Source organism: Homarus americanus, unplaced genomic scaffold (assembly GCF_018991925.1).
Source record: "Homarus americanus isolate GMGI-L3 unplaced genomic scaffold, GMGI_Hamer_2.0 scaffold30108, whole genome shotgun sequence".
NCBI classification, from domain to species: Eukaryota; Metazoa; Arthropoda; class Malacostraca; order Decapoda; family Nephropidae; genus Homarus; species Homarus americanus.
In genome coordinates, this window is record NW_024748109.1 from 7,365,651 (window position 1) to 7,392,220 (window position 26,570).

The 26,570-nt window shown below is 43.0% G+C and overlaps 1 protein-coding gene across 1 annotated transcript; it reads left to right on the top strand.

Moving 5' to 3' along the window:
* Positions 1-682: 682 nt before the first annotated feature.
* On the top strand, positions 683-6,642 carry LOC121880096. Its single transcript, XM_042387152.1, has 4 exons — positions 683-950; positions 4,267-4,440; positions 4,747-4,902; positions 6,185-6,642. Exons 1-4 carry the CDS (start codon positions 737-739, stop codon positions 6,430-6,432), a joined length of 792 nt encoding a protein of 263 aa, XP_042243086.1. The 5' UTR covers positions 683-736; the 3' UTR covers positions 6,433-6,642.
* Positions 6,643-26,570: the final 19,928 nt, after the last annotated feature.

Genomic DNA, 26,570 nt, shown 5'->3' on the forward strand with positions numbered 1-26,570 from the left:
TCAAAGCTGAAACACAAAACTTCAGACACTAATAAGCAGAACTGTGGAACAAGACTCTACACTACAAAATATTACTTTGCTGTCACTCAGAGTCAATTATAACACTCAACCAACGATGACACAGTGAGTTATTAGTGATGTCTCCTTCGTTGGTGAGCTCTGAGGTGACTCGAGAAGCAGGAGAGGCAGGGTCGTCCCCATATACTGCGCGTGTGGGGGGCTGGCTACACTCTACTGTAGAAGATAGATCTCACTTCTCGAATACACAAACAAAAATTGTTGTTGTTGTTGTTGTTTTGAGGAAAATCAAAACTTACACTATATTACACGTACTGCAGCACACACACACACACACACACACCAACTCATATACTGTAGGTATGCGCGTGATCCCTGTATATGCTGATAACCACATAGGAAACAAGAAAACACGAAGTTCCCAAGAGCTTTCGTGTAATTCACATCTTCAGGAGACTTGACTAGAAAAGATGAAGACAAAAGAAGGCAAGGGAGAACAGGAAGAACAGAAGTATACAGAGAATGAACGGGAAGTAACAGACTTTAATTGTGTAGTGACGTTTGGTAGGTGGGCCACTGCGCCTGTAGTCCGGTCTCTGGCTGCGCACGACGGTGTAAGAAGTGTCGTGAACACTTACGCGGCGCAGATGCTGGGTGGTCATCATCGTGTACACAAGCAACTCTTCTCGCCAACAAGAAGATCGTATTAGCAGGCATTATGGTCGGTGGTGGAGAGAGAGTATACGGAACCCTGGGCAAGTGGAGGCAACTGTTGACTTACCTCGTGTTGATGCTGCTCTGCCTCGCCAACGCTGCTGTAGCCAACAAAATTCTGGACCGCATTCAGAATGACTTCGGCGACTACTACAAGATCCTCAACTACGCCATGACGAACACTTCAGACTTCATAAAATTTAATGTCACAAGTCCCTGTAAGTATTTGTCCATTAGTTAAAAGAGCATCTGTGACTAAATTTGAATGAACATGTGTGTGTGTGTGTGTGTGTGTGTATTATATGTGTGTTTGTAATTGTTTGGGTTGATTAGTTTTTCACGATACAATGTACACTAAAGACATCAGAGTGTAGTTGTTGTTGTTTCTGTTAACTTGTTCAATCTTCCTGATTCATTATCTATCTAATATCGTCTTGCCATAATCCCATTTCATTAGGAAGATAATGCAGGTGTTTTTTTTTTAATACACATCAGATGTAACTATCAACAACGATCAATAGACAGACATACTATTTGCTTCTTTACTATTACACTGATGAGACATATACAAAAGTGATGTCATATGCAAAAGTGATGTCATATACAAAAGTGATGTCATATACAAAAGTGATGTCAAATACAAAAGTGATGTCATCTGTACTATTTCCCTTTCATTGTCTTGGGCTGTTCAGATAAATACAAGTGAAGGTAGAGAGAGAGTTTCACCTTCTGTTGTATACGACGAAAAAGATCATAAAACAGTCAAGTCCAAAATTTACAAATACCAAGAAGATCTGAGTAGCACTAAGGTCTTGTGTGTTTTTCCAGAGTGCGTTTCTCCAGAGTGCGTTTCTCCAGAGTGCGTTTCTCCAGAGTGCGTTTCTCCAGAGTGCGACGAAGAGACTTCTTTCTCTCTTGAGGCGGGTGACTGATTGACTTTTCCAGGCATTTGTAACGATAGGACCGATTTTACTTACCGGATTTTAGTAACTGGATTTTACTTACCGAACAGAAATAGAAATGTGAAAAATAGAGAATTTATGTGAGAGATCCACAATAATCACTAAACTCAATAGATGATTTAAATTACTCAAGACAAGGATTACTCATGTCAGGGAGTGAGGAAAGATCGTCAGTGAGAAAGATTACTCATGTCAGGGAGTGAGGAAAGATCGTCAGTGAGAAAGATTACTCATGTCAGGGAGTGAGGAAAGATCGTCAGTGAGAAAGATTACTCATGTCAGGGAGTGAGGAAAGATCGTCAGTGAGAAAGATTACTCATGTCAGGGAGTGAGGACAGATCGTCAGTGAGAAAGACAGAAATGTGTATTGTGAGTCAAAGAAGAAAATTAGCTATTTTTTGTTTTTGTTTTTAGGAGAAATTTATTAATATTTTTTGTGTTATTTTTATATCTTTAACACTTTCACCATTGGATCTACCTGTTCTTCTCTCTACCTCTCTCTCTCTCTCTACCTCTCTCTTTATAACTCTCTCTTTGCTTCTTCCTTATACGTTAATAGACACATCTTTCTATTTCAGTTCTCTCTTACATATCTTTAGCATAGTATCTTTCTTCTGTGTCTGTTTTACATAAATCTGTTTCTTTAACTTTTTTTTCATCTGTTACATAGATCCGCCTCATTAACCTGGCCATAGTTAGCACAGATAAAGTGAGCTAGAAACTTGAGCAGAGATTTAATAGTAATGATATTTGGAATAAATTGTAGTTATAAAGAGGGTAATATATATACGCTTTGTCACTCTGGTATAACGTGGGGTTTAATTATCTTGGTATTAATCAATAAGAGCTGGCTGGCTGGCTGGCTGGCTGGCTGGCTGGCTGGCTGGCTGGCTGGCTGGTGCTCGGTGTAGCCAAAACAAGACTCACTGTAAAAACTTGACACACTTTGCATCATTTTCCATCTACTGGCAACAAATGATCGAGGAAAACTCTAATGATATTTGGGGATGAAATATCAAACTGTGAGAAAGTAACAAAATGGAAAACTCGCGCGATAATTTTTTTTTTTACATTGTATTAAAAAGAATAACTATTGAAGCCAAGATTTAAAGTACATAAATAAACCAGTTTTGTGATTCGTATTTTCAAAGTTCAACTCTGATGAAATAAACAGTTGATGCTTGAATGAATGTGATTTAACATTTACATTAAGAGCAATACATAAGGGAAAATAACATCAGCAATCACATAGGAGAAATACAAAGAGGAATATCCGATTACATAGCATCAGTGGGAAAAGTGTTTGTGTATAAGAGACCGCAAGAATCGGTAAAAGGTGTAGGAGGCGAGAGGCTATTGTGTTATCGGTGGAAAGTGTAGGAGACATTAGGCTATTGTGTTATCGGTGGAAAGTGTAGGAGGCATTAGGCTATTGTGTTATCGGTGGAAAGTGTAGGAGACATTAGGCTATTGTGTTATCGGTGGAAAGTGTAGGAGACATTAGGCTATTGTGTTATCGGTGGAAAGTGTAGGAGACATTAGGCTATTGTGTTATCGGTGGAAAGTGTAGGAGACATTAGGCTATTGTGTTATCGGTGGAAAGTGTAGGAGACATTAGGCCTATTGTGTTATCGGTGGAAAGTGTAGGAGACATTAGGCTATTGTGTTATCGGTGGAAAGTGTAGGAGACATTAGGCTATTGTGTTATCGGTGGAAAGTGTAGGAGACATTAGGCTATTGTGTTATCGGTGGAAAGTTTAATTCGAACTTCGGTTTCAACATTTTAACACCATCTTCTTGAGAACTGTTTAGTGTATGTTAATTATATATGAGTAACAATGATCACGGACTTTTTCTAGTAAAAATTAAGTAGTATTAAATTAAAAAATAAATAGTTACATTTCATTATATATATATATATATATATATATATATATATATATATATATATATATATATATATATATATATATATATATATATATATATATATATATATATATATATATATATATATATATATATATATATATATATATATATATATATATATATATATATATATATATATATATATATACAGTATATATACAGTATATATATATATATATATATATACTTTTTTTTTAACCCAATGTAAATTATGAACAAAATGCGCAAATACAATAATGAACAAGTAAATAAACAGTATTTTGGACAATCAAGTAAAAAATAATTTGACGTGAAAGATTTGTAAGTTTATTTTAAAGTTTATTAATTCGGATCATACTGTGGACCATGAACCTTGTTACCATAGATAAGTGCATTGATAAGTCGATCCTCCAGCAACACCCTCCCTCTTATAATCCCCAAATGCAGAAAATCCAGATCCTAATTTGGGGTCTTGACGGCGGTGTTTAGTACCTGGTAACTTCACCAAGTGTCTGACATCAGCATCACTGTATAACACAACTCCTTCACTATCACATGGGCGTCAACCTAACCTAACCTACACTCCGAGGAACATTAAATAAACATAAAGTAAATTAAAATGTACCTGATTTCTAAAATATATCAAATTATTTTTCTCCAGGTGAGTGTCGTAATTGGTGCTTCGTGTATTCAGCCTGTCACTCGGTGTCGGTGATGCCACAAGCGAACGGCGTGAGGGAGTGCCGCATATCCAGTGAACCAACTAACATCGGCGATCGGTCTCAGCGTCCCAAACTCAAGAAGACCTCTGGCGCCATACACTTCCTCGCTGCAGGTAAAATCTGTGTTCATCAGGTGGAATAAGTAAGTCACGTAGAGATTCACAACTGGTGTGAGATCTTACATTGGTTATGATGTAATGTGGAGGAACTGCCACTACCACACTACTAACTTGTGTGTGTGTGTGTGTGTGTGTGTGTGTGTGTGTGTGTGTGTGTGTGTGTGTGTGTGTGTGTGTGTGTGTGTGTGTGTGTGTGTGTGTGTGTGTGTGTGTGTGTGTGTGTGTGTGTGTGTGTGTGTGTGTGTGAGTGTGTGTGTGTGTGTGTGATTCATATAAAAAAATAAAAATTATTGTTTTCAGTCTCAGGAACCAGAGACTGGGATACTCTTTTGGATGATGGCTTCAGGTGGCGTACGGAGAGCACCTCTTATATTTGGAGTTACCGACTATCTAGCGCGAGACTTGCCATCCTCTCATCACTACATCAGGTGAAGCTCGCTATGAGAGACACGACAGGTGAGTTCTATATCATTAACATATGTTAATTATGGGTTAATTAAGCGTCCGTCAGAGCGGTTAGTCATAGTGGTTCTCTGTTACAATGTGTTTAAGAGTGCAAGGTGACCTACTTATTTTACAGGCTTCAAAAAATAATAATCATCATTACTGCCTCAGTCCATTCATTATATTACCCAGTCCTTCTCTGGCAGGTGAATCATGGTCACCACTACTGGACATCACTGATTTATTTCCTTATTTTCCTCTCTATTTTCCCGTGACTCTCGTGGTTTATGACGACTCCTACTTTTCCGTTAGATGTTCTACTCAGACCAATTAAGTTGATATTTTCTGTCAATTTCTGACGTAACGTGGCTCTGATATGAGTAGTCTTTTCGCCAACGTGACCTAACCTAACCTAATCTTAGTGACTATGAGTTAACTGTCTGATTCACAAAGTTCCTCGAACAAAATGTTTCAAATTATTATTTTTTATGGCGCATTATAGGACACCTCCACACGCTACAGTCAGCCATCAGTGAGACAAGAGGTGCCCTGTAGGCGCTTTTGGTTTTGGTAGCCAGGCCGAGTCTGTTTGGCCCTGCCCCCCCCCCCCTGCTATATCCCAACTCCCTCCAACCTCACTACACCGGGATCTATCAGCAAAACATTCAAGTGATCACTGTAATGATTGGTTATCAAACAGTGATCCGACAATGCATTCCAAGGAAAAGCACCAAATAACAGCAGTGTAATACCAGGCCGTGGGCACTTTGTCGGTCACAATCCTTAAATAAGCTACTACCTATTGCAATCACCCCAACACCCAGCTTAATCTGTGAAAGTTTCGTGTTTGATTGGGCTATACAATATATACCTAACCCAAGAGAATAAAGGTAATTTTGCTCATACATAATAATAATTATTAATTACACTGTGAGCATAAACTAACCCAAACATATGTAGCGTAGTTTATCTGTACACAGAAACTAATGCTTATCAAATATAGAATTTGGTGGATTAAAACTACCAGTGCAAAATAAAATAATCCGCATCACATCCGCATCAGACTGTGTGGATGCGGATGGCACATACATGGGTTCCATTACTGTACAGTAACTCTTATACACTTCACAATAATAGTACACACAGTGGTTGCCGGTGATAGCACTGACCCACTAGTTGTTCGGTGCTCAACACCGCACCTCTCCCGCCATCTTCCACCGTAGTTGTATGAGAGATTATATGTTTATAAATATATTTTTTGTACCTATATTATAAATATTTATTTATGTTTCAGTAAACAAGCCGTACTACGTGGATCTGTCTCGCAATGACACTGACCAACCCGTCTGGAACGCTGGTGGCGGGAATGTTAAGTACAACGATACAGACCTTGACCCAACACGTATCCAGGACGACCCAAACCTCTCCAGCTCCAAGTTCTATTTTATTCATGATGGTTCCCAGTACACATTTGTTGGGACTTCTGGCTCAACAGAAAGAATTCACCTTCAGCAGTATAACTACCTCAACCTCTGGGAGTGACGTGGCCAGCTGCGGCAGCTGTGGGGGGACTTAACAGTGGGACCTTCACTTACAGTAATGTTGATGTTCATTGCTTGACTACGACGTGACTTGTCTCAGAGCTCCCTAAGACCACGCCGGAGTAGACGTTGTTGACCTGGCCCTCACCTCCCTGGCAGACATTACTGACCTGGCCCTCACCTCCCTGTCAGACATTACTGACCTGGCCCTCACCTCCCTGGCAGACATTACTGACCTGGCCCTCACCTCCCTGGCAGACATTACTGACCTGGCCCTCACCTCCCTGGCAGACATTACTGACCTGGCCCTCACCTCCCTGGCAGACATTACTGACCTGGCCATAATCACCAGGGTTGTAACTAATATATACACTATATCTGAGGCCACCTAAGGGCCTGTTCTCCTACACACGGATATTAGGCAGTATTAACGTGACACAAGATCATTAACATTAAAACTTCTTCAACACAACGTCCTTCCTCCTCAGCTTGTGACTCTCTCTCTCTCTTACCGGGTACAAACTTTACCGTGAGTCATCGGTGAACTGAGTCCTTCCCAACATTACACACAAACACACGTCGGTGCTGATGTCTCACTTGTCTAACATCAAACTAAGATGAGGCAGAAACACTTTAGATAAGGTTTTCTTCAACTGGCTATTGTATATTATAGTGTTGGTATAGGAATATATCCCAGTGGATATTGAACCAAGAGTTAAACTATCAAATGTTTGGGTGTTTATCAAGAGTTTTCCCGCACGTGTGAGAGTTTGATCCTTATAGTCACATTTAACCAAACCTAACCTCACCTAACCTAACCTAACCTCACCTAACCTAACCTAACCTAACCTAACCTCACCTAACCTAACCTAACCTAACCTAACCTCACCTAACCTAACCTAACCTAACTAACCTAACTCACCCTAACCTAACCTACGGTGTGTATTAAATATCTCGCTTTATTTCTATACACTATAATCTTATATAATATAATAAATATAATATAGATTTTTTTCTCACCTAATTCATCTTGAGACATATTTTTCCCTATACCTGTATATCAAAAAATTGTTAACTAAGATAATATAAACATTACATTACTTTAAATATATCTAAGCTCTCCAATGGAAATAATATATAACAAGAAAAATTAATATAGTACAGGAAAAAGGTAATATATAGTCCCCTCCACTAATGCCTTTACTAGTGTGAGTTTCCTTCTGTCGAATATAAACACACACAGAGCTGCCACCTTGCCCCCAAATCCTGACAAGCCCCTGTAAACGCACAAGTGAAGGGGGACTGTACACTCATTAACAGATTATTCTGCACGTTTATGGGGTTATACAATATGACACACCGGACCATGAAATCTGAAAACACTATAACACTATTTTTTGTCCAAGTTATCGTTTAAGATAGTTTCAGAACCAAGGCTGCAGAATATTTTAGTGAGTGTACAAACTAATATATTTAAATTGGCCGTCATTGTAATCCTGAATGGAAAAATGTCACTTTCACGACCCACTGACAAATGAAAATAAAAAACAAAATAAAATAATCAACTAAAATAAAGATGTTTAATTCTCTCCACTCATCTATATCAGCTATGTGCTTTACAAAATATAGCCCAAATACACACATAATTTATTTTTGTTTTTTATGATAGAAATATTATATGTAAGGTAATTGTTATAGAAAAAAAACACAGACATATTGACAAAAAAATTATATAAGATAATTGTAATATAATAAAGAACGGTCCAGTATTTGCGGCTAGTTGGGTATAGGTTAGGCTAGTAGGGGATCAATTTGGCTAGTAGGGGATCAATTTGGCTAGTAGGGGATCAGTTTGGCTAGTAGGGGATCAGTTTGGCTAGTAGGGGATCAATTTGGCTAGTAGGGGATCAGTTTGGCTAGTAGGGGATCAATTTGGCTAGTAGGGGATCAATTTGGCTAGTAGGGGATCAATTTGGCTAGTAGGGGATCAATTTGGCTAGTAGGGGATCAATTTGGCTAGTAGGGGATCAATTTGGCTAGTAGGGGATCAGTCAGTCAGTCAGTTATCTAGTTAGTCAGTCAGTCATTCAGTCAGTCAGTCAGTCAGTTAGTTATCTAGTTAGTCAGTCAGTCAGTCAGTCAGTCAATCAGTTATTTAGTTAGTCAGTCATTCAGTCAGTCAATCAGTCAGTTATCTAGTTAGTCAGTCAGTCATTCAGTCAGTCAGTCAGTTATTTAGTTAGTCAGTCATTCAGTCAGTAAGTCAGTCAATCAGTTATTTAGTTAGTCAGTCATTCAGTCGGTCAATCAGTCAGTTATCTAATTAGTCAGTCATTCAGTCAGTCAGTCAGTCAGTTATTTAGTTAGTCAGTCATTCAGTCAGTCAGTCAGTCAGTTAGTTATCTAGTTAGTCAGTCATTCAGTCAGTCAGTCAGCCAGTCAGTCAATCGACTAAACAATCTGTTGTCTGGTCAGTCATTTTGAATTAAATTACATAAAGGTGCCTGACGCATCTATCATGACGTGTTGTGGTTGTTTGTGGGTTGTGTTGTGAGGTGTTGTGGTTGTTTGTGGGTTGTGTTGTGAGGTGTTGTGGTGGTTTGTAGGTTGTGTTGTGAGGTGTTGTGGTTGTTTGTGGGTTGTGTTGTGAGGTGTTGTGGTGGTTTGTGGGTTGTGTTGTGAGGTGTTGTGGTGGTTTGTAGGTTGTGTTGTGAGGTGTTGTGGTTGTTTGTGGGTTGTGTTGTGAGGTGTTGTGGTGGTTTGTGGGTTGTGTTGTGAGGTGTTGTGGTGGTTTGTAGGTTGTGTTGTGAGGTGTTGTGGTTGTTTGTGAGTTGTGTTGTGAGGTGTTGTGGTGGTTTAAGAATTGTGGTGAAGTGTTTTACGTATGTATGTATGTTTGTACAGTCCAAGCCAGTTATAAGCCACACAGTCTGGCAGCCTCGAAATTCCTAGCCAATAACTTCCCAGGCTGCAGCCCTCCCTCACCCCACCTCCAGAAACACACAAACCAGGCAACTACTCGGTGGTCAGCCAAGGTGTACCCTCGAACACGTTAGCCTAGATAAATAAATTAAAAACAAATGTATTTTCTTTCTGTTTCTAAAATTAGCCATGCTTTTGTTTTAGTTATGAACATGATAGAATATATAACATGATGTCGGAGCTTCGTAAGAGGCCACTGGTCATTTTCACAGGATATTCCACCAATGAGTGTTGACCAGAGAGGTTAACAGACGCGGATCATACCTCGAGGTTGGCCTTCGCTGTACAGTGTGTCGATAAGGAGGAGGAATCTTGGACAAGAGTAGTGTTCACCCAACAACCATGGCCGTATCCATGTGTGGCGCCGAAACAACACAAGGTAACATAACCATAAAGTTATGTTTACAACCTTTAATCTGGTTAATTTTTGTATGCTGCATATTAAGTTACTTTATGAAATCCCGTATATCTTGCAGTAATTTATAAATCATAAATTTACCTTAAAGTAGAGAACGTATCACAGTGATAAGGTCTACATTATTTTACGGAGATATGATCGGCGCAATAATCTATGAAGAACAAGGGAGCAGCCCATAATATTTGCTATTATTGACAATCACAAGGTAAACTACCGCTACAAACTGCCTTACAGTAGTTAAAAGTTTTATTAATTACACAGGTAATCTAAGAAACACGCGACATCTTGTCTTTGAACACCTTCCTGAATTAAGTTTAAGGTGATTGACTTTCTTTGGTTTGTCTGTAGTCTGTGTAAAATATTAAGCCACACAATATACCTGACAGATGTGTGGAGACTGTTGGCAGCATTGGTTTAGTCGTGGTCTGGGTTGGTCGTCCTGAGACAACACACACGTCTTCGAAACCGTTGACTTTCGGAATAAGAAACTAGTTAAAAATGTGTTCTATCGTTATTTGTTATGTTTAATACATATTTATCTTATTTCGGTTTGTTTCCCGTTTGTTTGTTTGTTTATTATAAAAAGCAATAAACCGGGATAAACATTAAAAATAATTTGGGATACTTTTTGTCACCAGTTAACTGACACCACATTGAGACATCGATGACGTTAGTGCTTCGAGAGCTCAGGAACAGCTTTTCGATACATGAGCCTCAACCATCCCAAAACGAGCCATTGTGCGACCAGTAATATTGGCACATAATCTGTGTAATACATTGCCTTATACCTTATAAAGCTACATGTGTGGAGAAACAAATGAGTAAAACACGACCAAACTCAGTCCGTTACAGCACTGGGACGAGGTCTTGAATCTGCTTCGTTTCGCTGTTTCGGATTTATGAGAATATCAACAGAGGCTTCTAGCAAGACAGGGCATACAGTGCTGCCTCTGCCTTAGTGGCGGTAAGGACGAACACGATGGCTTATAGACAAACAAATAGCCTGTGAAGAGACTGAAATTGACGAGGACTGAAAAGTGTCATCAAGTGTTTGGCAGTGTAATAAAGTGTTTGTAAGTGTTATGAAGTGTATCAAGTGTCACAAAGTAGTTTTACTGTTGTCTGGAGTTTCAAAAAGTTATTTTAAGTGCCGTAAAGCTTTAATATGTATTGTGAAAAGATCAATTGCATCATAACGTGTTCGTAAGTAACGTAAAGTGTTTAGAAGTGTTGTGTTCTATGTAATTTTCAAAAGTTTTATAAAATGTTTTAAGTGCCGGTAGGTCTGATAAAGTACGATTAAGTCTAATAAGTGTTGCAAGATGTAGTACACAATGAAAGAGTGCTGAGAAGTGGCAGAGGTGTATAATGAAGTGTCCTGAAGTGTCATTAAGGGTTATGAAGTATGCTAAAGTGTCTTGACGCGTTTTAGTGACCTAAAATATCATGCGGTATTTTAAAGTGCCGTAAAAAGTCATATTGTTTCATTGTGTCATAAAGTGTCATAAAGTGTCATAAAGTGTCAAAGTCTCGAAGTTTCGATTAGATAAAGTATCCAGACAACGTGCTATAGTGTCATATGGTGTTGAAAAGTGTCGTAAGGTGCTGTGAACTCTCTCAAAGTGTCGTAACGTGTCATTAATGTCGTACAGTTTTGCAAAGTGTCTTGAACTATCGCAAGGAGTAAGTGTGTCATGGAGTACAGCAAGGTGTCGTCAGGGCCATGAGGTGTCATAAGAGTGTCAAGACGGTGCCAGGAGGTGACCCTGTACGGCACCAGGGTTCCCTCGACCACCAGCACAAGGTAACTATACTACTGTTGTGTTGTGGACATATTAAACAAGTTCTCTTAGTCATCCATTTAGCTTAGTTGTTAGTTGTTCCTGTAAGTTAAGTGTTAATAATCATATAGGTGTGTGTGTGGGATAGACGGCAGGTAATCTCAACTGAATTTTTCCTTTTCCAGGTAAGTGTGAGATAAAACAGCTCTTGGAGGGACATCAACACACCATATCTCAGGTACGTCCAAGTTATCATATTCATTGGTTATCGTTTTACTCATCAGCTAAGTCTGGAGTCCTTCGCCTCCCACAACAGTTATAAAGGAACGTTACGTTTTTCCTTAATCTTTGAGGATGTCGGTGTCCCTCCCTTAGCAATTAGTCAACGTGATGCCCCCACTCGTTCACGTGGACGTTGGACCCACTTCTTATCCTACACCGTCTTTGTGGTCGCCCGTGGTCCCGTCGCTGTCTAAGAAAGTACCCCCTACCCTTCCCTCACGGACCGAGAGTTTGGGGATATATACCAATGATGTTGTCCGTCCATCCGTTTGCTCGTTCATTCGTCCGTTCGTCAATCCGTTCGTGATAGATTTCATATCCACTCGGTAACTCACCACAAACACGATGGATTAATTTCGGTATAAGTGTGAGAGTGTAAATTATGGCAGGGTCTCACTGGGCAGAACTGGGCGTTAACTTTTGGGGCGATCTACATAAAGTGTTTTATTATTTCTACTGTCAATTTCTAATGAATTCAAAATCAACAGACTTCACTTTTCCGTAATAATTACTGAATTACTGCAGACATTATTGAGGCAATTCCACCAAATTCAATGCCAAGTTAATTTCCAGCGATTCTTATATTTTTCTAATCGAAGCTATTGACTCGTTAAATGAAACAGTTCATTTCCCGATAACAAACTTACGTTTCAGAGATATTTAAGAAAATTATGTGAATATTAAGGTAATAAAGTGGTTTTCATAGTATAATAGAGTATAAAGTAACTCTGTCTCTCACTAAAAGACACTTATTAACGCCGTACAACACATCTGGACAGAAGAGAGACTAGTGATCCTCCCCCGCGTCTCCCAACCCTCCCTGTGGCCGCCTCAACACACTGCTCTTACCTCTCGTACCAGACAATGTAACAACACCCTCCGCGCTCCACTCCCTCCGACCCGGTCAACCCATCCAGGCACCAACTTGGTTTAATTGTATTATATGATGTCCAGGTCGTGTTAAACCATCAACAACATGACATGCATCACGTTTTTGACGTAAACTTTACTTAAGTAAACAAGTGTGACCAGCTGATAAACGAGAAAATCATTCCATCTTTGCCTTTCCCCTCCTTGCCCCTTACACTCTCCAGGTCTCCCACACTCTCCATCCTTCACAGACACCTGAACAATTCTTCTAACTAATAAAATCATCTGATATACTGATTAAAAAAATGACTCTAATTCAGTTATTAAATGTTGTAAAGAAAATATAGATATTGTGTTATAACATTGGTGGATTAACAGTAAACAAAGAGTATTGGAAGGAAGTTATCTGGTGGAACAATGAAGACGAGGCTTTTGTCAGTCACATCACCGTACGTCCACCCAGCAACAAGGTATGATGGTACAGTGTGTGTGGTGATGGTACAGTGATGTGGTGGGGGTACAGTGTGTGTGGTGATGGTACAGTGATGTGGTGGGGGTACAATGTGTGTGGTGATGGTACAGTGAAGTGGTGGGGGTACAGTGTGTGTGGTGATGGTACAGTGATGTGGTGGGGTACAGTGTGTGTGTGATGGTACAGTGAAGTGGTGGGGTACAGTGAAGTGGTGGGGGTACAGTGTGTGTGGTGATGGTACAGTGAAGTGGTGGGGGTACAGTGTGTGTGGTGATGGTACAGTGAAGTGGTGGGGGTACAGTGTGTGTGGTGATGGTACAGTGAAGTGGTGGGGGTACAATGTGTGTGGTGATGGTACAGTGAAGTGGTGGGGGTACAGTGTGTGTGGTGATGGTCGAGTATGTGTGTATGTATGTGCATGTATGTATATGTGTGTGTGTGCATGATCATACACACAATATACAGGGAGTATTCACCTCACCTTACGTTCTGATAGGTAAGCAAAATTCCCACATACTAATAAAGTTCAGATTATCTTTTAAACAATTAGCTACTTAATCAACTCATTACTAGCGATAATAATGTCCTCATGAGTCACTGGCTGAGAGGTTTATCACTCCATACATTCATGAGTAGACACCCAGTCGACCCCATCACTTTGGCGCTCGATTGGTGGAGGGATTGGTTATGTATGTATGTATGTATGTATGTATGTATGTATGTATGTATGTATGTATGTTTGAATGTATGTATGTAACACCTCTTCCTCTTCTATAACACCTTCGCTTGTATGATGGTCAAGGTTCAAAATTTTTTTTTTATGCATCGATTGATTTAAAAGTTTCTGAAGTCATCTCAGAATGGTTGGTCTGCCTGGTTGAGAAGCGACTCAATATTACGTAATAATAATATATGTTACTCGTCTTAATATTATTTACAGGTGAAAAGAAGTCATTTAATTGGCAATAAAATTTCCTCAGAGTAATGTTCGGATTTTAAGTTCGTTTTTTTTTTAATATATATTGTTTAATCCTTTGAGCGTTTGAGGTGGTAGAGCTTGAGACCACTACATCATTCACTACCTAACCTAACCAAACCTAACCAAACCAAACCAAACCAAACCAAACCTAACCTAACCTAACCAAACCTTATAACTTCGTAATATCGATTTTTTATATATTTTTTCCAATATTTGTCCACTTATTTATCCTCCCACTAAAAAATTCTGCCTTTTTTGCTAATATCGTTGCCGCATTACAATATATCCATTGCTCCTAGCATTGTACACCTTCTATACACCTGCCTGGACGGACACCTGCCTGGACAATTAGTAGCGAGGGTGAAGGGTTGGTGGTCAGGGCTTACCTACACACCTAACGATCTACGAGCCTTATTGGGCGTCAGAGATCCCCACCAATGTATCTGCTAAAACCACCTCACTGCTGGGGTCTGGCGCTACCTCCTTACCTGTACAGTTAAGGGTGGAGATGCCCCGTAAATCATCGCGAACGTATGAGGGGGGGGGAGGTGCGGGGAGGGGGAGAGACAGTCAGGGAGGGAGGAACTTTGTGCAGTACATTGGAAGGGAGCAAGGGAAGGAGGGAGGGAAGGAGGGACTAATTGTACATTGGGGAGGAAGGAGGAAGGAGAGAGAGAAGAGGGGAGGAGATCTGTAGTGAAGGAAGGTGTTGGCGAGGAAGGAAGGGAGGTAAGGAAAGGCCCAATGAATGAAGGGAGATTGTAAGTGGAGGAAGGAAGGTAACGATGGAAGGAGATAACGAAGAAGGAAGGAAGGTAAGGGTGAAAGGAGGTAGGTAGGAAGGAGGAGTAGGGAGAGGTAGGGAGAGAGGTAGAGGGAGGTAAGTAGGGAGAGAGAGGGAGGTAGGGAGAGAACAGCAGAGTGATGACCCTTGTCCCAGGAGTAACTTTCACCCGCGTGACTCTCTTGAACGGACACACACACCCACACACGCACACCCACACACACACACCACACACACACACACACACACACACACACACACCCACACCCACACACCCACCCACACACACACACACACACACACACACACACCCACACACACACACACACACACACACCCACACACCCACACACAGACACACACACCCACACCCACCAGACACCCACACACACACACCACACACACACCACACACCAGACACACACACACCCACACACACACACCCCACACCCCCACCAGACACACCCACACACCAGACACCCCACACACACACACCACACACACACACACACACCCACACACACACCCACACACACACCCACACCCACACCCACCAGACACACACCCACATCCACCAGACACACACACACACCAGACACCCACACACACCCACCCACATCCACCAGACACCCACACACCCACACACCAGACACCCACACACACACACAACAGACATATTCATTCAAACTTTAATCGTCTCACAATGTTTAATTCTTAGCTCACTAGACTGTAGGTGACATATACAGATAAAGTGTTAGACTGTAGGTGACATATACAGATAAAGTGTTAGACTGTAGGTGACATATACAGATAAAGTGTTAGACTGTAGGTGACATATACAGATAAAGTGTTAGACTGTAGGTGACATATACGGATAAAGTGTCAGACTGTAGCCTACTCCTCTGCCCATACAGTAACCATCTAAGTAGAGTATAAACGTGTATAATATAGATCAAGGCGACATGAAAGCATTTGTCTCCTCAGGCTTTGGTAATGTTGATCTTACGTCCCATGTTGACAGTATATATCTTGGTGTGTTGTGGTGTGTTGTGTTGTGATGTGGCGTGTTGTATTGTTGTGTGGTGTGCTGTGATGTGGCGTGTTGTGTTGTGTTGTGTTGTGTGTAATATACCCCCAGGCGACGACAGTTACTTGGTCAGGCAGGTTGAATCGTCTCCCGCCCCTAACCAAACTCTCCTTGAGACAGCAAAAGGAAGATGGTGTGATGGTGGTGGTGGGCGTGGTGGTGAAAGTGACGAATTGGTTGCCCCCCCCATCTAATGAAAATAGGAACCTGACGTCAAATTGGGTGTTCAAGCTGACACTATATTCAAGCTGCCAATGTATTCAAACTGACAATGTATTCAAGCTGACAGGGATTAAGGACGTGAGGGTGGGAGGAGTGTGTGTGTGTGTGGAGGAATTCTCGGAAAGGATACAATTGTGCTTTTCTGTCATTCCCTCCTCCTGTCCCTTCCCCTCCCCATCCACCAGACCTTCCCTTCCACCAGACCTTCCCTTCCTTCCAAACCTCCCCTTCCACCAGACCTTCCCTTCCACCAAACCTCCCCTTCCACCAGACCTTCCCTTCCACCAAACCTCCCCTTCCATATGGTGGTGGTAAGGAGGTGGGGTGATTACAGAGGCTGCTAGGGGTTGGTTACTCCCTTCACGACCTTGTAAGGGAGAAAGGGGAAGAGGGGCCAGGGATGGTCTGACAGCATACTGATGTTCTCTCTCTCCCTCCCTTTCGACACGCCTCCACGCCCACCGCACGCCCATAATGCAATCACACGCCCACTATACGTTCATCACAAGCAATACCACACCAACACCACTACCACACCAACACCACTACCACACCACCATCACCTCCACCACTACTACCACCACTACTACCAACACCACAACCACGACTACTACCATCGTTACAGCTATTACCACACCACCATCATCAACACAACAAGTAATAGTTTCACCATTCTTATACATATGTCAGATTATTACCTCGAATACATATTACATCGACAAAACATTAACACAGAACTCTAGATTATCGGCTTAGATTGTAACCTTTGTAGTGTTGAAATCTCTTCCTCCTGTAGGTGAGGTGACCGGCCAATGTATAAGAACATTCCTCACTGAAACATACATAAACACAGTTGAACTAAGAATGTTTAAATCCATTAATACTCATAACGTCAAACTTTAATAAACACTCTAGTTAAACATTACAAACACTCATGAACAGTAATTTTCTATAGTATGAACGAAACTTTGTGGTAATGTCATATAACAACAAGGATAATATAATGATCCTTAAAACATAGAAAAATAATGTACAGTACACTATGTTAATCTCATACGAACAGTAGATGACAATGCAGTAAAGTAAACAGAGTGTCCAGTCGTTGTTGTAAGAGCGCCAGGCGAACAAACGCCAGCCAGGACACACCCCGCTACTTACCAACACATTGTACCTCTCGATGCTGGGGACATTCCTAGCTCAATTTTATTTTTATAACATCGCAACACTACAGTACCCTTAGAGACCCCTTCCCTACCGCATTATTCACATTTATTACGTGTATTTTCTTACTAAATAACCCAGTTACAAAAAATAAATAAAATGATTTAGTATACTGTATGTGTGATTAACAGGTGAGTGTGTTAATGAATGAGATGTATCAGGTAAGAATGTCGTGAATGTGTAGTTTGTCTCGTGTTTGTTAAGGTTCCAATAACAAATATCATCATCTAGTCAATGTTTATGTATTAACATTCTACATAATCAAAATGTCTCGAGTCTTTTAGTGTCATTTCTTCCTGTAGCATGGCAGGGAAACAGAAGAAAATTCATGTAGTTTTTTTTTTCTCCTTTGTTGTCATTCATATTATTTTGTCTCTCTCTATAACACATCCACCTTTTATCTATCCTTTATTTCTTATTCTTTCAATGTCAACACCACCTGAGAAAACCTTTATTTGTTTTCTCTCCAACATTTATTTTACTTTTCGTCTATTCCTCATTCGTTTAAATCTTATTCTCTGCATCTTATCTACATATTGTTCCTCTCACATTAAGTCTTCACAGTTCTATGATCATGTTCCCATCTTTATTTCTTTCAAGGTATTTATGACTTCCTTCTATGCCACTGTGCTTCGTCATTCACTATTCCATTAGTAGACATATCCACTCCTTACACACTGAAACTCTCCAATCCCTCTCTGTATTACGTCTCTATAGAAACTAACATATTTTTGACGTGTTTTAACCTAACCTAACCCATGACACTATTAGCCTTTATAACAGAAGCTTTTACGGTCAAAAATTTTAATCTGATGCACAATTTACTAATCGTTCTCTCTGTTTTATTTTGTTTCTCTGTTTATCTCTTCGTTTATACCCCACATTCTCTTATTTTCACATGACCGCTGTCTTGTTTACCGGCGGATGGAACTTCCTTGAGAATGAAAGTTGAAAGCATCAGTTTAAGATTCAGTGAAGGTGTGTGTGTGTGTGTGTGTGTGTGTGTGTGTGTGTGTGTGTGTGTGTGTGTGTGTGTGTGTGTGTGTGTGTGTGTGTACGACTGACAATCCTTCCCCCGTGTATCTTGTTACATCATTTATACCACATACCATACATATGTGTCAGGTTAGGTTAGGTTAGGTTAGGTTAGGTTAGGTTAGGTTACTACCCTACTGTAATAATCCCTCATTAAGGTTCAATAATTACCATTAAATCTTCCTCACCAGACATCAGATTTTCACCATCCTCATTTCACCATTAATTTCACCATGACACCATAAAGTACAGGACCTTGAGCCTTATTTCACCATTAAAATCTTCGCCTTTATCACCATTATTTTATCACAGAGTCTAATTTCCTTGTGTAATTATTCCACACCTTCCCCACACCTTCCCCACACACTCCCCCACACCTTCTCCACATCCCCACACACCTCCACACTCCCCACCTCCCCCACCACCCCACACCTTCCCACACACCTCCACTCCACCACATCCCCACACCTCCCACCTCTCCACACACCTCCACTCACCACCTACCCACCTCCCCACACATCCCCACACACCTCCCACACTCCCCACACCTCCCCCACACTCTCCACACCACCTCTATGAAAGATGTCTGTCATGTAACGGTCTTGTCATTGTGTTCGTCAGGTTGTTAGTCAGGCGGCCTTGTCGACTTATCATTATGAAAACATGTGAATGCCACCATGCGCCACCCCTCTCGCCTTCCCCTCCTCCTATCACTTCCCCTCCTCCTATCGACTCCCTCTCCTCATTCCCTCTCTCCTGTCGCATCTCTCAGCCCCTATCACCTACCCCTCTTCCTATCACTTCCCCTTCCCTCTATCTATTCCCCCTATCACCTCCCCCTCCCCCTATCACCTCCCCCTCCTCTTATGGCTTCCCTTCCTTCTCCTATCCTCCCCCTCTTCCTATCACCCCCCCTTCCCCTACCGCCCCCCCTCCTTCATCGGTTATCCTCAAAGTCCTTACACCTGACAGGACCTTCCCACATTTACTTTCTACAATCCCTGCCCTAAAACTCAGGCTATTTGATACTCACATTAATCCCTTCTGTCTTTACTCATTTGGCCAAGATCTTTATTCTTACCAACATCACGACACACGTAATCCTTTCCCCCAGCCTTGGCCCAGTAAATTGGCCGTTTGGGAGTTTTTTTTTTATTTTTCATCCATTTTCGTCTTTCGTTCGTGTTTTTGTCTGTCTATCAAGAAATGTTTTTGTTTGTTTACCATACCGCCGCTTCCGCCTCGGTATACAGTCGGGCTAACTCGAATGTATTGATAACGTTCTCGTGTGGTGCTCCTTCAAGCGTTACGGTGTGGAGTGATCGTCTCCCAGGTGAGGGGGTCGATTTGGGCACTTTTTTCAGAATTGTCTTAAAACTATCCTTATACCTTATTACGTTGCCTGCCAGCGTTACACACACACACACACACACACACACACACACACATATATATATACAAACAGGAAATCTTAGAGGATAAACGGATGCCTCTAAACCAAAGCCCAGAATACCGAGGAGTGTAATGTGATCCGAGTGTCACGATAGAACAGGTGAGTCGTCAACATGTTGGCTCGGTTACCTCAAGGGATGAACCCTCCACGCTCTCCCCCTCCTCCACCCTCTCCCCTCCACGCTCTCCCCCTCCTCCACCCTCTCCCCCTCCTCCCCCTCCTCCTCCTCCCCCTCTCCCCCTCCTCCCTCCCCCCTCCTCCACCCTCTCCCCTCTCCCCCTCCTCCACCCCTCTCCCTCCTCCTCCACCCTCTCCCCTCCTCCCCCCTCTCCCCTCCTCCACCCCTCTCCCCTCCTCCACCACCAACCCATGCATCTGTCATCACCCCTTTCCCCCGTCACCACCACCACCCTCCCTCCCCGTCTCCATCAATCTCCGTAAATCATCCCACCACCGTGCCATCCTCTTCATCACCACCACCGTGCCATCCTCTTCACCACCACCACCGTGCCATCCTCTTCACCACCACCACCGTGCCATCCTCTTCACCACCACCACCGTGCCGTCACCACCACCATCTTCATCACCACCACCGTGCCACCACCGTGCCATCCTCTTCACCACCACCACCACCGTGCCTCTCTTCATCCCACCACCATCCACCGTGCCACCACCACCACCGTGCCTCTTTCACCACCACCACCGTGCCATCCTCTTCACCACCACCACCATCCTCTTCACCACCACCGTGCCATCCTCTTCACCACCACCACCACCGTGCCATCCTCTTCACCACCACCACCGTGCCATCCTCTTCACCACCACCACCACCGTGCCATCCTCTTCACCACCACCACCGTGCCATCCTCTTCATCACCACCACCGTGCCATCCTCTTCACCACCACCACCACCGCCACCACCACCACCGTGCCATCCTCTTCACCACCACCACCGTGCCATCCATCCTCTTCACACCACCACCGTGCCATCCTCTTCACCACCACCACCGTGCCATCCTCTTCACCACCACCACCATGCCATCCTCTTCACCACCACCACCGTGCCATCCTCTTCACCACCACCACCGTGCCATCCTCTTCACCACCACCACCACCGTGCCATCCTCTTCACCACCACCACCGTGCCATCCTCTTCACCCACCACCGTGCCATCCTCTTCACCACCACCACCACCGTGCCATCCTCTTCATCACCACCACCGTGCCATCCTCTTCACCACCACCACCGTGCCATCCTCTTCACCACCACCACCGTGCCATCCTCTTCATCACCACCACCGTGCCATCCTCTTCACCACCACCAATTATCATCAACCTTTCCCCCCATCACCATTAATTAGTTCTACGTAGATATAAAATAACAATAAGTGGATTTTATTATTATTGAAAAATTACGATGGAATTTGGTATAACTTCTTCGGGTAAAAACTATTTGTTGTGTTGTGATAGAAAAGTAAGGGAAGTAATTATTATATATATATCTTTGGTCGTGTGTGTGTGTGTGTGTGTGTGTGTGTGTGTGTCGTACCTGGAGATGTGATCTACAGTAATTAAGATATGTTTGTTGTACAGACAGGTAGACAGTCCACCTACTGAAGTGGCAGGCACGTCGGTAACTGCGGCATGGAGGTTGGTAACTAAGGATAGGAGGTCGGTAACTGAGGCACAGAGGTCGGCAGTTGAGGAACTGAAGGGAAGTGAATAGCTGCGGCAAGGAAGAGACGTCAATAGCTGCGGCTGCGGCACGGAGGCATCAACAGGATCGTGTCTTCCGCACATTAACACCCTCTTGTTATGCAGATCCACCATCCTCCCTACCCCCCCCCAAACTCCTAACCTACCCCCACCATCATCGAGGATCCGTTAGTTTTGCATCATATTTACATAAAATTCACTCGATTACACACACACACATCACTCCAGCACCCCCCACACACACACACTCCAGCACCCCCACACATCCCAGCACCCCCACACACACACCTCCACTTCCCCCACACACACCACTCCTTTCCCACACACACACCACTCCACACCCCACACACACACACCACTCCAGCACCCCCACACACACACACCACTCCAGCACCCCCCACAAACACACACCACTCCAGCACCCCCACACACCACTCCTTTTACACACCACTCCCTTTTACACACACCACTCCTTTTCCCCACACACACACACCACTCCAGCACCCCACACACACACCACTCCAGCATCTACACATACCACTCCAGCACCCCCCCCACACACACACCACTCCAGCACCCCAACACCGTCCCAAAAACACCCTCTACCCAGACATGAGACCTGAAGGGAGAGGATGGGTCAGCTCTATATAGGTGCCAGTGCATAGATGAGGCGGGTCAGAGGGGTAGATGGAAGGAGATAGAGAGGGCTGAAGTAGGTGTTACTAGGAGTTAGGAGATGACAAGGAGACAGGGCTTATAGGGAGGGAGAATGACACTACCGGGCATGTAGAAGACAGTCAGAGATTAGAAGTGAGAGAGAGACATAGAGAGAATTGAGAGAACGAGATGGGTAGAGAGGAAAGAATGACTACAGTGGTTGAGAGGATGAGATTGTTATGGGAGATTGTGAAGTGGTTGTAGCTGTAGTAGTATACAGATACAAGGGAGGTGAGGTGAGGTGAGGTGAGGTGAGCATTATGGGTTGTACAATATGACTCCTGTTAAGGTGTGTGGTGAAAGGTGAGGGAACGAGAGAGAGTAGAGGTAAGGAGATCCATTTACTCACCTGTCTCTATTGCACCATACATACATACATACATACATACATACATACATACATACATACATACATACATACATACATTAATTATCAGAGACTGTGAAGATATTTTGCTACTAATCAACAGTTCTCGGGGTTATAAATTAAACTAGACAACTTTTCCAAATATTTGATGACCTTTGGTTCGATCTGGATGAGTGTTGTTCACGCAGTGTGTTCGAAAGGTCCCCTATATGTTCAGAGACCCCAAGGTGTGTTCGAAAGGGTCCGTATGTGTTCAGAAACCTCAACATATGTCCAAAGACCCCACATGTGTTCGAAAGGGTCTGCATGTGTCCAAAGACCCCAGGAGTCTAGAGTCCTAAAGTATGACCAGAGGAACTCGGGTGTGTACAGGGATTCCAGATATGTACAGAGGTCCCCAGCTGTGATCAGAGGTCCCCAGCTGTGATCAGAGGTCCCCAGCTGTGATCAGAGGTCCCCAGGTGTGATCAGAGGTCCCCAGGTGTGATCAGAGGTCCCCAGGTGTGATCAGAGGTCCCCAGCTGTGATCAGAGGTCCCCAGGTGTGATCAGAGGTCCCCAGCTGTGTCCAAGAGTCCCTAGCTATGCCCAGGGGTCCCTATCTGTGTTGAGTGATCTTCAGATATGTCCAAAGGCCCCAAACCTCCCATAACCTCCACACAAACCCTTGACCTCCACAAAATCCTATTAGCTTTCACACAAACCTCTCCTCCTCACACACCTTTCACACGACCTCCTCCTCCTTCCAGATCCATTCGACACTGACCCTTTCCGCCCACCCCTACCTTCTGCCCCTCCCACCCCTACCTTCTGCCCCTCCCACCCCTACCTTCTGCCCCTCCCACCCCTACCTTCTGCTCTCCTCCCACCCCTACCTCTCCTTCTCTCCTTCCCCCTACCTCTCCCACCCCTCCTCTCCCCACCTACCTCCTCCTCCTCCCACCCCTACCTTCTCCTCCTCCCACCCCTACCTGACTGTGTGGAGGATTATGAATGCATTAAAATATCAAGGGTGTCATTAGTGGAGTTAATATTCATAACTACTTTAGTTTAGGGGAGAATTCCAAAATCTTAAGTAGAGCCTCGAGGGTTTGTATCTCTCTCTCTCTCTCTCTCTCTCTCTCTCTCTCTCTCTGTGTGTGTGTGTGTGTGTAGGCCAAGCAAAATAATAATTAACCTGGATTTCCCCCCAAAAGAATAATGTAAAGGTAAAGAAATAAAATAAATACTCTCTCTACACACACACACACACACTTAGTCACTCCCTGATGGGTATTTGGTTTAACACTGACGACACAAAAAGTGAGGTTTTTTCCCCCTCTTCTTGTCTCCTCCTCTCTTCTTCTTCTCTACTCTTCCTTCCCTCTCTCTCTCTCTCTTTTTCTCTCTTCTCTTTTTCCCTTTTCTCCCCTCCTCTCTTCTTTTCTCTCCCTCTTCTTCCCTCCTCTTTCCTCGTGTCCTCTCTTCTCTTCCTCTCCTCCTCCCTCCTCTCTCCCCCCTCTTCCTCCCTTCTCCCTCCCTCCCCTCGTCCCTCCTCTCTCCCTTCCCTCTTCCTCCTTCTCCCCATCCTCTTCCCTCCTCCCTACCTCCTCCCCCCTACCTTCCCTCCTAACCCCTCTCCCTAACGCCCCCCCCTAACCCCTGACTTTTAAGGGAGAAACTCACCTCACAAATAGTTTAGAATCTCACCAACGCAGGAGGACCAAACATGCCATCAAGGTAACCTGTGTTGCATACTTGGTTGTTCCTTAGTAATAACTATACCACCTTTACCTGTACTTCACCTCCACTAATTACAAAAAGGCCATTAAAACACCTATGAAACTCTTAAAATAACAGGTATTAATGATATAGATAGGGTGATGTACTGGTGAGTGATGAATTTAGGAACTTACGATAATAAGAGAAATATTCCTTCTCGTCTGACTCGTCTTCTACACTCAAGGTAAACTAGTGTGAATCTTCTCTTTGCACTTTCACGTATTATCGCTCATCTTCTTATTTGTTCAACTCGGGATGTTTTCATTCGTTTTCGTTCATTCCGATTTTTTTTTTCTTGGTGAATAAATATTTTAGTGTTGAAATAAAGAGAAAAATATATTCACTTTTTATTTTTCGACGATGAATGTTTTTTTTTTAATAATAATTTGATAATTTAGACATGTCAGCTTATTTTACCAGATCATTTGGCACCCCAGCTTATCCTGAGTTTGGTTCTAAGTTGACAGACGTTGAATTTGCAGCTTGACACTCCATCAAGAAAGATATAAGTAGGTTAGGTTAGGTTAGGTTAGGTTAGGTTAGGTTAAGTTGTATTGGAGTGGGGAGGGGGGGGTGAGTGATGCCGATTTTCAAGATCACTATCCTCTAACTACCGTCCAATCAGTCTAACATCAATTGCAGGCAAATTACTCGAAGCAATAATTTCAAACTCTATTCGAAATCACCTGGAGAAGCACAAGTTGATCAATGATTCACAACATGGCTTGACAAGTCGGCGTTCATGTCTGACTAATCTATTAACATTCTTTTCATCTGTTTTAGAATCTGTGGACGAGAGGCACGACTATGATGTGGTATATCTTGACTGCCCAGTATGAGCCAATAGGCCTTCTACAATTTCCTCAATTCTTATGTTCTTATGTATAGAGACACGTGTATAGCTTAACCCCCCCTTTATCCTAGGTCAGGTTAGGGGTTAAGGCCAACCAGTGTCCATCTTCAGGTTAAAGGTCAGGGTTTACTGCTATACGGCCTCAGGTGTGACGGGAGGGGTGAAGGCGTTTTGAGGGAGGGGGAGAGTGAAGGGGGAGGGGAAGGGAGGGAGGATGTGGGAAGGTGAGGGGGTGGGAAGGGGGATGGGTAGGGGTGGTTGGTTAGGATTTGTCATCAACAACAAACAATGAAAGTGGTTGAATTCCTGCTATATATGTTCGTGTTTTGTCCGTATGTTCGTGTTTTTGTCCGTAGGAAGGTAAACGAAGCTCTGATCTAAGGGTAAATAACGAATAAAGAAAATAATCGATTCAAAATAACAAGACTACGAGATTCTTCATGGAATTTACTTATAATTAAAAAAAAAAATCTCGAATATTTGTCTTAATTTTAAAGATAAATCGAAAAAATAACAAATCTCGGATCATAAATTTAATAACGACTTAGAAAATATTAAAAAAAAATCAGTATTTACATAATCAAGGATAACTGGAATAACCGAGTCAGTTCTAATATATAAAGATGAGAGTAAATGAACCAATCAAGTCAGTTCTTAGATTCTAATGAGGAATACAATGAGAGAGAGGTATTAAGGAAGCTATTAATCTTAGTCTACGGTGAAACTAGTTATATAAGTCCGTCACATTCCTCCCGTAAGTCCTCCTCTAAATCCCACCCCCCTTGAACTGTTGAACGAGACTTGAGAATTTACAGTAAACTTGGGTCCCCTTACACCATACTTTCCTTCCCCCTTTGGCTCAGTATGGGAGAATCTTACACACACACACACACACACACACACACACGCCCACACACACACACACACACACACACACACACACACCCACACACACACACACACACACACACACACACACACACGCCCACACACACAGACACACACACACACACACACACACACACACACACACACACGCCCATCCCCACACACACGCCCATCCCCCACACACACACACGCCCATCCCCACACACACACACCCATCCCCCACACACACACACACACACACACACACACACGC

Coding starts and splice junctions, on each gene's coding strand:
- LOC121880096 (XM_042387152.1), top strand. CDS start 737: ATGGTCGGTGGTGGAGAGAGAGTATACGGAACCCTGGGCAAGTGGAGG. Junction 951..4,266: donor ATTTAATGTCACAAGTCCCT/GTAAGTATTTGT, acceptor ATTTTTCTCCAG/GTGAGTGTCGTAATTGGTGC. Junction 4,441..4,746: donor CATACACTTCCTCGCTGCAG/GTAAAATCTGTG, acceptor TATTGTTTTCAG/TCTCAGGAACCAGAGACTGG.